This window comes from Melanerpes formicivorus, unplaced genomic scaffold, assembly GCF_026170545.1.
Source record: "Melanerpes formicivorus ecotype bairdi unplaced genomic scaffold, bMelFor1.0.p_v2 SCAF_17, whole genome shotgun sequence".
NCBI classification, from domain to species: domain Eukaryota; kingdom Metazoa; phylum Chordata; class Aves; order Piciformes; family Picidae; genus Melanerpes; species Melanerpes formicivorus.
The window spans coordinates 12,314,277-12,328,138 of NW_027142369.1; the positions used below are offsets into that span (position 1 = coordinate 12,314,277).

The 13,862-nt window shown below is 50.2% G+C and overlaps 3 protein-coding genes across 4 annotated transcripts; 2 read left to right on the forward strand and 1 right to left on the reverse strand.

The window, feature by feature from the left end:
* Positions 1 to 661: 661 nt before the first annotated feature.
* On the reverse strand, positions 662 to 5,437 carry JKAMP (JNK1/MAPK8 associated membrane protein). 2 transcript variants are annotated; one of them, XM_068148965.1, is made up of 7 exons: positions 5,369 to 5,437; positions 5,085 to 5,176; positions 4,241 to 4,395; positions 3,115 to 3,321; positions 2,161 to 2,342; positions 1,470 to 1,546; positions 662 to 1,223 (listed from the first exon to the last, which is right to left on the reverse strand). In XM_068148965.1, exons 1-7 carry the CDS (start codon positions 5,379 to 5,381, stop codon positions 1,005 to 1,007), a joined length of 945 nt encoding a protein of 314 aa, XP_068005066.1. In that variant the 5' UTR covers positions 5,382 to 5,437; the 3' UTR covers positions 662 to 1,004. The 2 variants fall into 2 exon arrangements, with proteins under 2 accessions (XP_068005066.1, XP_068005067.1); XM_068148966.1 differs by lacking the exon at positions 5,085 to 5,176 and having other exon boundaries at positions 5,369 to 5,418.
* A 120-nt stretch (positions 5,438 to 5,557) lies between these two features.
* Positions 5,558 to 9,126, forward strand: L3HYPDH (trans-L-3-hydroxyproline dehydratase). The gene is made up of 5 exons (XM_068148967.1): positions 5,558 to 6,131; positions 6,400 to 6,569; positions 6,844 to 6,966; positions 7,846 to 7,983; positions 8,663 to 9,126. The coding sequence occupies exons 1-5, from the start codon at positions 5,588 to 5,590 to the stop codon at positions 8,786 to 8,788; spliced, it is 1,101 nt and encodes a 366-aa protein (XP_068005068.1). The 5' UTR covers positions 5,558 to 5,587; the 3' UTR covers positions 8,789 to 9,126.
* Positions 9,127 to 10,753: 1,627 nt separating this feature from the next.
* GPR135 (G protein-coupled receptor 135) lies at positions 10,754 to 13,415 on the forward strand. The gene has a single exon (XM_068149184.1). It carries the CDS (start codon positions 10,754 to 10,756, stop codon positions 12,041 to 12,043), a length of 1,290 nt encoding a protein of 429 aa, XP_068005285.1. The 3' UTR covers positions 12,044 to 13,415.
* Positions 13,416 to 13,862: the final 447 nt, after the last annotated feature.

Consider the following 13,862-nt stretch of genomic DNA (forward strand, 5'->3'; position numbering starts at 1 on the left):
AAACAACAGTATCTCCATAAAGAGATGAGGGATCTCCAATTGTTTTTATTAAATCTGTGCTGGTTTGTACTTGAGTTGCTCCAGCAGTTTCTATTATTGCAGTGATACTGCATAAAGAGCTGTACTTTTCTCAGCTGATAAAACTCCAGTCTGACCACTGCTGTGGCTGTAGTACAGGTACAGCTGTGGCCACACAGCACGGGCTGGGAGCTGTTGGCAGCACTGATGAAGCAGGCCTGAAGCCTCCTCACAGGAGGAATCTGAGGTGACTGCTGAAAGGCGCCGAGAACACTTTTCCTATGCATAGTTAACAGGTGCTCCACAGGCACATGGTTTGCTAAAAGCTACCAGGAAAAGAACATCTATAATCTGATTTTAGATGGAAATTTATAGTGAAGGTATAAGAAAATGGATGTAGTGGGAAGGATACTATTGCTTAATCATTGCCAGAAAGAGATCTCAATACACGAAGTACACAGATCATAAACTGTATGTTGGAAAACTTCACAACACATTTCATCCCCTTCTACCTAGCAGTCAGGCTAAAGGTTCAGGAGGAACCATGCTCAACATGTTTTATATTTTGATGGAAGATGAGAGTCTCTTTCCCCTGGTGGGCAACAGAAGCTAGCCTATCTGATGAGAAAAGCAAGCTCAGTGGTATATTCAAGCTCTATTTGTTTTATTGAAAGTCTATGGAAAACCAGGCTCTATTGTTTCAGTCAAACAACACCTAAAATACTGCATTAGGAAATAAACCTGCACAAGCAAATGGCTGTACTAGAGTGTCACAAGCTTTTTATACAGATACAAACACGTTCCCTTTGATCTGCACCAGATATCAACAGAGAACATAAAGTGCAGCTTTTTAATATTACACAGTCTCTCTCAGAGGTGTTTCACATACAAGTCTTGTACATAAATAACTTCTTTCAAACAGAAGTTTTACAAACACTACAATTGTTTGATCCAGATTAGGACTGCATTGTTGGCACAGGCTCCTTTTAATGTCCATTCCCACCTTCTGAGAGTATGCGTGATGGCTCGGTGTACTTTGCTGTCAGGAGGTAGAAGAGGGCAGGTGCAGGTACCAAGGCGAGCAATGGCAGGTCCTGCTCCAGCTTATCCAGTTTGGAAATGGAGATGATTCCATAGGCATGGAGTAACCAGTGGCTGAAGAGGACAACAAGCCTTTTCTTCCTAACAAGAAGATCCTTGAAAGACTGGAAAATTGAACATTGTACCCTGTTAGCATTCAGCCTTCCACCTAGTACCCAATGTTTAAGAGAAGTTCTAGGTATCACACAGAGACTGCATGAAGCCTCCTGTGTTTCTGCCCTTTCTCAGTGCACCACAGGAGGGAAGTCTGGCAGAAGCTTCCTCCAGATAAGAGAAGTCATGAAAGGCAAGGCTTAAATGCAGAATGCACTGCTGAGAACAGGAAAGTGACACAGAATATGTTTACTTACCTCCACTTCAGAAGCAGACATGTAGATGGCCAGTGTAACCAGAGACAACACCAGTATGATGTATGGGAAGGCGTAATCTAAAGGCAACATTGAACACCTTAGCAGGATTAAGACTCTATGGCACACACTTCAGCAGAGAAAAATTGTCCATATATAACCACAGGTGTGAACTCAACTGAGCTACTACAGCCTGCCTTTTATCATTACATCAAACATGATCAGCAGTGAGAGTCAGCTAAGCACAACTACTCACCACTTCCATCTCAGGTTTTCAAGCTATTTCCAGTATTTCTAGGTGGAGTTACTGAATGTTTAAGTCACTAATTAGAAAAGAGGATGAATAAAGCACTCAGGCTGAGTGTGGACTTTGTGGCACCTGTCCCCTTCACATGGCAAGTACACTGAAAACTAAAACAAAACCAGATCATCTCCCCAAGCATCCACTTCAATTTCTCTCTGAAATTAGACAAACTGCCTTGGCAGAAGTGGAGTTAACATCCCCTCTGCTCCCATTTTGTCAATGGGAGTCTCCAGCAGCACAGCAAAGCAATGTTGGTCTGAAGCCAGGCAACCTTTTCAGGTCAGAATCCTCATGATCACCATAAACAACATCCTTCTTTTCAAAGCAAAAAGAGCGTCATGTCCCTTCCCTCCCTCCCTCCCATAAGTCATTTATTATGGGAGAACTCACAGAGCAGGCCTCCTCCAACAGCCTGGAGCACAGTGAGGATGGGGAAGAAGTACAGGGCTGCATAGATGCTTTTAAATCGATCAGACTTTCCCAAGCCACAGGCAATTTTCTTAACCAGAAAAGGACGAAGCAGCATCATTAACACAAGACAGAAGGCATAATAGATAAACACTATGGTGTACCTGGGGGGGAAAAAAAACACAGAAGAGAAGTTCCTTAAAATGTGCAGTTTTCTCCTGCAGACTCTATTCAGAATGAGGAAATTCAGGATTAGTCAGTTAAGTCTAAAAAGTTAACCAAATGATGTACACTCAGAGCAATGGGCTCACTTTTGCTAGAGGAAATGGTCAAGATCATAGAATCACAGAACTGCGTTGGTTGGAAGAGACTTTTAAGACCACCAAGTCCAGCCTTCAAACTAACACCGCCATGGCCATAAAACCATGTCCCAAAGTGCCATGTCCACACTTGAACACCCCCATACTTCTTGGATACCCACAGAGACAGTGATTCCACCATCTCCTTGGGCAACCTATTGCCATGCCTGAGCACTCTTCCCATAACGAGATTTTTCCTAAAATCCAATCTAAACCTCCCCTGGTGCAACTCTGGCCATTTCCTCTCATTCTATCACTTGATACTAGGGGCAAGAGACTGACCCCCACCTCACTACAACCTCCTGCAGAAAAAGGGAAGAAAAAAAGAAGTTTGACACTGCATAGTTAAATAGCTTGGACTGTGTTACCTTCTCTGGCAACTCAGAGAGCCATACGGTGTTGCCAAGTGTTTCACACAGAAAACAGCTCAATGCATGAAAGACTTCCGGGAATGACTACTCATTGGTCTGACTTATATCTGAACAATTAACTTTACACCTTTGAGAAGAGGCATGGACAGAAGCATGGCTGTATAAAACGAAGGGACAGACAGGAGCACAAACCCCTTTTCACTCACAGGGGATAGACGGCTTCATGGGTACAGTGCACGGTGGTTACGTAGTCAGGACTGGGGTTATAAAGCATCGTGTACCAGTCTGAAAGCTTCTTCACCTTGCAGGAGCGGATATGCAGAGAGCCCACGGGGTCACTGACAAGCAGGGTAACAATGGCTGCAATGCTGCACTCGAACAAGGCCGTGATATGCTGCAACAATGCACTGGAACTGTGGAAGGAGAGAAATTTGCTACTATTGTACTACTACAGCTTAAACAAAAAGTTAAGTACTTGAAGCTGAATATGAGTATCATTTACAATCTCGGGTGATATAGCATGTAAGATGTGATTGAACAACAATCCAGCTTCTTAAATGCAAGCCTGCTGTAACATAAGCATCGTGGCAGGTGAAGGACACCAACACTCACACTGTTGCACTCTCCAAGACAGCAGCAGTGAGGATAAGACAGCACAGATCCCAAAAGGTACAACATTGCTACCTGCAACATAAGCAATTTTTTCAAGGCTTCAAGTCCTTGTTAAAGATGGCACACATTCATGCACTGAACTGTGTCAGTCTCCTGTGTTTTCAGTGTTTAGCACCCTCCAGAGACACTGCTTCTGAAAAGTTCAAGTCTGGCACCTAATGGCTACATTTCACAGCGGTTTTAAACTCCTTTTACAGAACTTCCTTAATGCACCACTCTGACATAAAAGTGACATCAGCTATGCTTATCAGGACCAACCTCCAGAATTCACATTCCTAAAGAGAAACTTTAAATCCATTTTCTTGTTGTGAGGGTGCAGCACTGGTGACTGGGGCCACTGCAGGCTGATGGTCTAGTCCAGGAGAGAGGGAATGACACAATGTGATACTACTGGGAAACCTAAACAGCCCAAATTGCCAGATGGACTGGGCACCACCACATTAAAGACACAGATTATGCCAGAAAACACTGACTGGCAAGAAGGATCTGCAGGATTCTTCTGTTTGTAAATCACACTCCCTCCAATTGCCCAAAGCTCACATACTACTGTATCAGTACAATCAACAGCATGAACAGCTCAATTTAGTATCTCAGGTTAATCACTCATGCATGTGAGACCTACATTTGTAAATAACTTATCTGTAGAAGGGCTACACAAACCTCTTTTTTCCTGAGTACCACTCTATAAAGAACCAATGTAAAATGAGTGGTAGCATGGCCATGAATCCAAGGTACAGCCAGTCATAGCGGTCTGGAGATCCCACACATTCCCGACAGATTTTGTTGTCATCGGTTCTTTGACCTCTAGGACACACCTGGGAAAAGCAGAGAGTGTATTTACAAACCATCTGAGTACCCAGAACAAATCACTGCAGTTCCTAGAAAACAGCCTGAAGTAGCAGGGGCAAGAAACATATCAGGTTTTTAGAGATGAAACACCAGCCTCAGCAATTTCTCAGTTTATATCAGCCTTGCTCTCTCTGGCTCTTGCTTTGTAATACAAAGGTGAAGCAAAGGCTTCATACAACATCACTTTTTCCTCTCCTGCTGTCACATCATTACCCTTTCACCACTAAGCTCACTCACCAGGCTGCTCACTAACACTGGCCCTCTGAGTTTCTTGCTTCTTTTTTCCATTCTACCCTCCCTGGATCTTGCTCTCCTTTAGTAATGCAATACAATCAGCGGGCAGAGTAATTTCAGCACAGCTCTCCACACCATCCTGTTGTGTTCCACCTTTTGTAGGCCCTCTGTTCAGATACCGTTTAGCACTGAGACTTCTGCACCTCCTTCGGTGAACATTTCAATGAACGGTTTCTGTTTTCGGTAAGGGAGCGCTGCCAAGCCCTTCGCATCATCTGATCCCCATGGCACCTCGGATCCGTGCTGTGAGCTTACAGCGTGATCCACATCAGCCTCCGGAGCGTTCCAGTTGTGGCCTAGTCCGGGAGGGGGGGCGGCCATCTCCCCTCCCCAGGTCTAGCCCCGCCCTGGCTGCACTTACCCCGCACTCCCCATAGATCTCCACGGAGCCGTTGATGGACAGGACAGTCCTGCCGCAGTACAGCCCGAGGCAGGCGGGCTGGATGTCCACAGCTGCAGGGAAGGAGCAGCCCACATTACCGCGGCGCCGGGATCCTGCACGGCCCGGTCCGCACAATGCGGTTCCCCCGCAGCCGAGATGCATCAAGAGCCACCCCCATCCCGCTCCAGCCCCTCATAACCCACTCCCACCCCATCCCGGTACCGCCGAGCCCGGCGCCCCCTACTCGGCACGCCCCAGCCTACCGGAGCGGTACATGCCGGTAACCCAGCAACCGACCTCCCGGCTGCGCTGAGCTACTTCCGCACACGACAGTTCCGCTTCCGCCGCGGGCCACGCGCCACCGCCCAGCGGCGATATGGGCGTGGTCGCACTCAAGAGGTGGGGCTCACCCGCGCGTGGGCGGTGTCGGGGCGGGGCTCGGGCGGGGACTCCAGCTGTGTACTGCTGCCGTGGCCCGGGCGATGGCGGCGGTGGCCGGCGATGGCGGCTGTGGCCGTGCGGGACGGCGCCTGCCACCGCACTCTGCCTCGGGCCTGATTCTGCACACGGTGGAGATGCACACGGGCGGCGAGCCGCTGCGCATCATCCCCCAGCTTGAGGCGGCGGAGGAGGCGGTGGCGGCCCGCGGACTGTCGCTGCTGTCGCTGCGGCGGGAGGTGGCGGCCACACAGGACCACGTGCGGCGGGCGCTGATGCACGAACCGCGGGGCCACGCCGGCATGTACGGGGCGGTGGTGGTGCGCGGCGGCAGGGCCGCCGGCGGTGCCGATCTGGCGGCCCTCTTCCTGCACGGGGCCGGCTACAGCGCAATGTGCGGCCACGCCGTCATGGCCCTCGGCCGCTTCGCTCTCGACTACGGACTGGTGGTGGCACCTAGCTGCCCCGAGACCGCCGTCCACCTGCACTGCCCTTGCGGACCCGTCACTGCCTTCGTGCCCTGGGATGGCCACCGCAGCGGCAACCCAGTCCGCTTCCACAGCGTGCCCGCCTTTGCTGCCGCCACCGGTGGGCACCAAACTGCTGCACTAGGTTTCGGGAAGGATTGGTCATAGCCATTCTGGGGGTGGGGGCTGCTGGCCTGGCAAATCTCTGCCCCAGTTCTGATGTTCCTCAGAGGCTGTCTGCCATGGTGTGTCACATACTGCTCTCTGGCACAGGAGTGCTCAAGTCATTTTCCCTGTCCCCCTGCTTGCATGTGGCTGGGTTCCTTCACCTGTGAGCCCATGGCTCCACATGGCATCTCCTTTTCACCACTGTCGTTTTTCTTACCCAGACTTGGCCATTGATGTCCCTGGTCATGGGAAGGTGGTGATTGACATTGGCTATGGTGGCACTTTCTATGCCTTCCTCAGTGCTGAGCAGCTGGGCCTTGATGTGTGCTCTTCGAAGACCAGAGACCTTATCAATGCAGCAAGCATGGTGACAGAAGTGGTAAAGAAACAGGTATGGTGGAGTGTTGTGGTACCTCAGTGTGTTCCCCTCAGGGTCCTTTACTCCCCCAAGACACACAGGATGGGAGGGAGGCCTATCTTTCCAACACCATGTTGAATTTCAGAGCCTCCAGCCTCACAAAGATGTGAGAATGAGCCTGCTTTGCTGTTGCTCTGTCCATCTCCTTTACTGGAGAAGTAATAATGGCCTCGTCCCTTTCCTCAGGGATTGAGGAATCTGCACAAAATGCTGACAGCATTGTTGACCCTGTCTGTGTTGTTTGCAGTTCAAGCTTCAGCACCCTGAAAGTGAAGACCTGGCTTTCCTCTATGGCACCATACTCACAGATGGGAAAGATGCCTTTAGCGAGGAGCACACCACCAACATTTGTGTGTTTGCAGATGAACAGGTACAGAAATGGGCTCTTCTCAGGCATGAGGCACCACCTTTTTTTCTTCATACATCCACTGCAGAGATGAGGAATAGCTCTGCTTCTTTTTGGTTTGGACAGTGAAAATTGCTTCTGCTACACTGCTGTCTCTGAAGATCTGAGGGTCACTTAACACCTACTGATTTAGGTCCTAGTGCCAGATATACTTCTGCACATCATCAATGGTGGCATTTTAAAAAAGTTCATATCTATGTGCTTTAGGTAGGAATTTCCCAGTTTTGGGGGCTGAAGCAGGATCCCAACATAGAGCATGTCCGTGAAGTCCTAATGAAGGGAACAGCTGCTAGAAATAAACAGAGCAAAAGAGAGAATAGAGGGTGTAAACTTCTATCCTTGTCTGCAGTGGATAAAGTACACATAAATCGGAGGAGAAGTTTTGTTTGGACTTACCAGCAGTGAAGAGTGTGGAGCACTCTGTGATTTGGACAAATCACCTCAGAAGCTGGCCAGTGCTGTGTGTTTGAAGGGTTTTAAAAACCAGGCTGGCCAGCAGCACACTCTGTAGAGAGAACTGGTCCCACCTTGATGCATTTCAATGGGGAAGGTGGCCTTACCAGCTCTCAGTCCTTTTGCTATGATGCTGGGAAGTTATCAAGTGCTTCCTAAACAGCCTCAATATTTATTACATCATTCATCTTAACAAGTTTGTCAGAGCTAATCACAACCTAAAAGCAGCCCAAACATGCTTATTTTATCTGGATTCTGTACAAAACCCTGGGCTAGGGGGGTTCCCCCAAGTACAGTTAGAAAGGTGGCAAAGAGAACTGAGAGGAACAATACTGTTCTCCATTAAAAACCAAAATACTAGAGATGGTTCATCTTCTCTTCTGAACATAGGTTGATCGAAGTCCAACAGGTTCAGGTGTGACAGCTCGCATCGCCTTGCAGTACCACAAGGGACTCATCCAGCTGAACCAGACCAGAACCTTTCGGAGCAGCACAACAGGGTCTTTGTTCACTGGGAAGGCAGTGAAGGCAAGTATCTCATGCTAAACTTTCCCTCTGTCTTGAGGACTGATGGAAAAGTGCTGCTGTCTTGGCTCAGTGGAGAAGCAGAAAACCCTGTGTCTGGTGTGCGGAAGGAGGGAGGTGCCTGGGCCCACAAGCCTCACACTTCAAGATTTTTTGTTAGAGCAGCAACAGTAAGACCTTGTTCTGTGGTATGGCTTCCCTGCAAAGCCTCTCTTTGTCATCAGGAAAGAACTGGGGTGAGAAATACTTACACTGATGATGTAGATAAATCAGTCTGGACCATTCTCAGTGGCAGCAAAGGGTGGATTCCTGGCTTAGTCCCCTGCCCTTGCCAGATGGCATCTGGCAGCACATGGCTGTGAAGGTTTGGGCATGCCCCAGGGAGTTCTTGATCTTTGAGTGTAAGCAGCCACCAGCTCATAGGCCTCCTTTGGGGCAAACTCATGGTGTGGCAGTGCAGGATCTCGTGAGCTCAGGGCAGGGGCAGTAGCAGTTGTGCAGGTGTGAAGCTTGTGCAGGTGAGGTGAGGCAGTAAAAGGGCTGCTACAGACTTTGATATGTACTTGGGCAGGACAGAGCACTTGGGGGTGACTGCATCAGTGCCAGATAGTGATTACATTTTGTGTGGTTGGGAAAATGAGAACATCCTGTTGCCTCTGTCCTGATTGTAATCCCTCTGCAGGAAGCCAGGTTTGGGGACTACAATGCTGTCATCGTTGAAGTCTCAGGAGAAGCCTTTTACACCGGTACAGCTACCTTCACTGTCGAAGAAGAGGACTCGCTGAAACATGGCTTTTTATTCAAGTGATCTGAGCCACTGGACAGTGCAAAGTCTCACTGGTGCTTTGCTTCTCCAGTCCACATATTTCTCTTCTCCTTTTCCACACAGCTCACTGCAGTATGCCAGAGACAGGAACAGCCTTTGGTAGTGTGACAGCATCTGCCTTGTTTGAGATAACAAGCTGCACTCCCCTGTTGTGATTAGCATATTGAGAGTAATGTGATTAGCACATACAGGCTGCTCTGAGAAGCCATAAGGAAATGGACCTGATCTTGGAGAGTTACTTTGAAATTTATGTGCCTTCTCTAGGTCTGCAAGTTACTAATTCTGAATGCAGATTCCTATTAAATCCCAGCTGAAAACACTGACCTTATCCTTGTTTTCACTCACAGTCTCATTTCCAGGACTCTGCCAACTGTGTCGTGGCTGTTGGTTTGAATTGCCTGCTGCTCTTCCGTGATGCCTCTGGTTCAGATGGCTGTTCTGCTCTGTCTCATGCCTCAGCTTTCCTCATCTGCCCTTTCAGGCCTGTCCAGACAACCTCCTTTCTCACTGCACTTGTTGCCCCTCCTGCATCATGGGGCTCCATACAAGTATTTGCACAGAACTTCCTACCTCATGTGCACACTACACAGTTTCCCTAAACTTCTCTTGCTTATCTTGGCTGCAAATACCTTGTGGCTAACTTTCAACAGGGACATCTGTATTCAAAAGTCTGAGCCATTATGACCTTTGATTGCAAATTATTTACTGATGATTTTGTCTAGGCCTTGGGGGCAGATTGCACAGCAGAGTGCAGTCAGTGCTTGCTTTGCTGAAGTCACACAAGGGATGACTGCTGGTGGAAAAACCAAACCAAGCCCTGGCAAGCAGGACTTCAGACATTTGTGGCCTGTAATGTCCACTGTGTCTCTGGACAAAAAAGTTTTCAATTATTTAAGACACTCAAGGGAATGTTCCTTGTTAAAACGAGACAGGGAAATAATGAATGTTCCAAATAGCTCATGCAACAGAAGGGAGTAAGTCATACAGGAGAGCCTGGAAAATACTGGCATAGAAGAGCCTGGGAGAAATTTCTTTTGTCAACATGAAAATTGTAATTTTGGAAGAGGAAGAAAGAGAAATCCCCTCATTCAGAGAATAGTTGCACTGCCAACAGAGTTCTTTTTAGACTGGTACCTGGAGGCCTTGCTCCCAGTTTTCCTGTAACCCTCAGATAAATCCTCTACAGCCTCTGCTCCAAGTGTGCATGACACACACACCATCAACACTTGCAGGATCAAACTTCTTTGTGTGTTTCTGGTTTCTAGGCCAGGTGATCAGCCTCTCATTCCGGCTCCTGGGGAAGAGCTAGGGCAGCAAGGCATGAAGCCCAGCACAGGCAAGCTGGAAGCTCTTCAGCTATTAATTGGCTCACAGATGTCATTATCTATTTAGTATCCCCATCCCTATGGTTTTTTTTCACTTAGGGGCAAGCAGCTCTAGCATGGCTGAGTGGGGAGACACTGCCCTGCTTTTCATGTAGGGTTCCTTGGTCTGTCCCCATGCTGGAGAAAGAGGGGATGGTCCTAGCCTCTGCCAGTGTCTAGGGGTAGCTGACCCCAGCCCCTTTGTGATGGGATGTGTAGGGCTGTGTGAGAAAAGAGAGCTGTGAGGGGAAAGGGGCCGTGTGGACAGGGGGATGTGAGGAACGAGTGACCGAGAGAAGAGAGGAGTTCTGAAGACCTGTCCCCCTCTCTGGGATGGGCACGGTGCCGGTGTGGGGAAGGCGTGGGCGCCCCTGTCGCCATCCCAGCCGTGATGGCCGGGCTCTCCCGGCCCCGCCGTTCGGCTGTTCGGGCGCTGCTCTCCCGCCCCCGGGTCGCAGAGCGAGTCGGGCCGGGCCGGTTCCCCGGGCAACGACAGACCGGCGACGTCAGCGACTGGCAGGGCCGCCGCTGCCCGCGGCGGGCGAGTGGGCAGAGCCTCTGCGGCCGCGGCGCGGTCCGGCGCATGAGGCTGCGCATGGAGCCGGCGGCGGCGGCGGCCATACCGGGCAACGTCTCCCGCGGCGGCGGAGGCAATGAGAGCGGCGGCGCGGCGGCGACAGCCGGAGCCACGGCGGGGTGGTCTGCGGCGGCGCTGGCCTCGCAGGCTCTGGCGCTGCTGCTCATCTTCGCCCTCTCGTCTCTGGGCAACGGGGCTGTGGTGCTGGTGATCGCCCGGCACCGTCAGCTTCGCACGGTCACCAATGCCTTCGTGCTGTCGCTGTCGCTGTCGGAGCTGCTGGGCGCCCTGCTCTGCCTGCCGCTGGCCTTCCTCAGTCTGCTCAGCCGCCCTCCCGGCGCCTGGCTTTTCGGCCAGCGCCTCTGCCTGGCCAGCGCCGCCCTCCACGCCGGGCTGGGCATCGCCGCCACCCTCACCATGGCCCTGCTCTCCTTCGACCGCTACTGCGCCATCGTCCGCCAGCCCCGACACAAGATGGGCCGCCGTCGTGCTGCCCAGCTCCTGGCCGCTGTCTGGCTAGTTGCCCTGGCCCTGGCCGGACCCTGGTACGGGCTGGCAGGTGAGGGGCAACGGGAGGCCCGGCCCGGCGCCTACCGCTGCGTCTACGTGCTGCCCTGGGGCTCCTCCCGGCTGGGGCCGCCCTACGGGGCAGCCCTCATCATCCTCTGCTACCTCCTGCCCTTCGCCCTCATGTGCTTCTGTCACTACAACATCTGCCGGGCAGTGCGGCTGGCCGAGAGCCGTGTGCGGCCCCTCACGACCTACGGGAACCTGCTGCGGGCCTACGGGGAGATGCGCACAGCCACCACCGTCCTCATCATGATCGTCTCCATCATCTGCTGCTGGGGTCCTTATTGCATCCTGGGGCTGGCTGCGGCCGCTGGCCACCTGCCCTTCTCGCCCACCATGGACGCCGTAGCCAGTGGGATGGCCTGGGCCAATGGAGCCATCAACCCCCTCATCTATGCCGCCCGCAACCCCAACATCTCTGTGCTGCTGCGGCGCAGCCGTGAGGGTGGCTACAGGACTAGGAACAATGTGGCAGCCTACCTCTCGGTCCCAGGTCGCCTGCCGTTGTCCAGGAGTCAGGGTGACCGTGTCCGGGAGCGCTACATCAACCGTCACAGTGGCCCCCCAGGCAGTGCCCCATCCTCTTCCAGCCCAGCGAGTGGGGGAGAGGTGGCCATGTGGGCCTGCAAGAACCCTGCTGTACTCTTCTGTCGGGATGGGCAGCCGGACACTGCCTCCGAGGCTGCCTTGCAGGCCAAAACAGACACTGTCGATACCAGCCTCTGAAGAGACAGGGATCCAGGATGGCCCAGGATGGGATTTGGGCCATTTGGCTCCAGGACCATCTCTTTGTGGAAATGAAGGGAGCCCTGACACTTGGAGCCTTTTGCAGCCATTCTACCAGGAAATTGGAGAGATGGGATTATATGAGCCATGGTGTAGTTTCTTCTCCATTATGTGAACTCTGGTTTGGTGACCCAGTCTGCAAGCAGTGAGAGTTCCACAGGGAAAGGAGGTCCCCCTTCAGCAGGCCTGATGCGGTGGTGATAGCCACCAAGCCCAGCCAACTTACAAGAGCTTGTCTGCCAGAATGAATCAGTGCTTGCTCCAGGCCTCCAGAAAGTGCCACAACAGAGCTAGGAGACAGAAACACAAATACAGTCCAAACTGACTGATTGTGTGAGCAGTTTGTTAGGTGCCACAAAAACAATTGAAAGCTGAGCACTGGCAGCTGGAAGACACTGAAAACAACTCACTGTGAAAACTGCAACTTGGCGGTTTTGTTGCTTTAACCCATTATGTGTGGAAGTGTTGATAATCAGAAAGGACAGGCTAAAAAAAAATCAATTATGATTTTTTTTTTTTCAAACTCCCAAGCACAACAAGCCAATAATTGTGAAAGTGAAGATGTGTGATACCAAGGGGGAAGGAAAAGAAGATGAGCCCTCAGTTATAAAATTTCAGCAGCCTTTCTTTTCTTTTGTGTCTGTGTCTTTTATGCAGGTACAGTCAGCTTAAAATGGTATGAATGTGAGAAATGAGTTCTTCAGATAGATGGAGAAAAAGGGGGTGGGTGTAGATTATGGTATCAACTGAGTTTGTGCACAAGGTGTGTGTCTTCTTTCTGAGCTCATCCAAAGTGTCTCACAGCTCTTAAGAGTTTAGTGGTGCATAGAGGAGCTATGTGAGAGAGGTGAATATCTGGAAAGAGAGGTAAAGCAACACCACGTGCTCTTTATGAGCTCTTAAGCATGTGAAAGTGTGTATATGAAGAGAAGAGGTACTGTTCTGTTGATAGCAGCAATCTATCTGGAGTGTAATATGTACAAAACAGCTGTTTGCCATTATAAAAAGGAAAATAACACAATGGAAGTGCAGTTACACGGCTTGAATTCATAGGAATTTATCCGTACAAATTATTTTGTGCAAAGGCCTAGAGCCTGAAGGTATTATTTTGAATCAGAAAATAAGATTGGGCTTTCCTTTATCTTTGCCAGAATTAAATGTGAAAGACAGACAGTGTTTTGTCTTGTACAGGCTTTAAGGTTACAATGTTACTGTTTTACTGGCTTTTTAACTCTTTGTGACGCAGGCCAACATAGTACCATTATTTGGTGAGACAACAAATAAATTGTGTTTCTGCTGGAGATGAAAGTATCTCAGCCTGTCATTGTTCTCAACCCAGCCTTGAGAAGAGAACTTGTGTAAAACATTGCCAGATAAATGATAGTAAAAAGAGCCCTAACTGTCTGTGAAATTTTAATGCAGCTGTTTTTCATGCTGTGAACATTACTATAATTTTCTTCTGTGATGCTCCTGAAGTCCATGAGGTAAAGGTTTGACCCCTGACTACTTCTCAGCCCTGCTACAGATCCTGGGTTTTGCAAGCTGAACACTGTATTCGTATAGCTCCAGGGAGAAGCTGTCCAGAAAACTCACAGCTTTCCAGAGATGCTGTTTGACAGCAAGTGAACACTAGTGACTTGTTAGGAGGGTGAGACAGGAATTTCTTGCATACCTGCCCTTCCAGGTCAAGGTATGGCTAGTGTAAATTGAATGAGGTGGTTGTGAATGATGAGGTTAGATTTAACTCTTACCCAAGTAG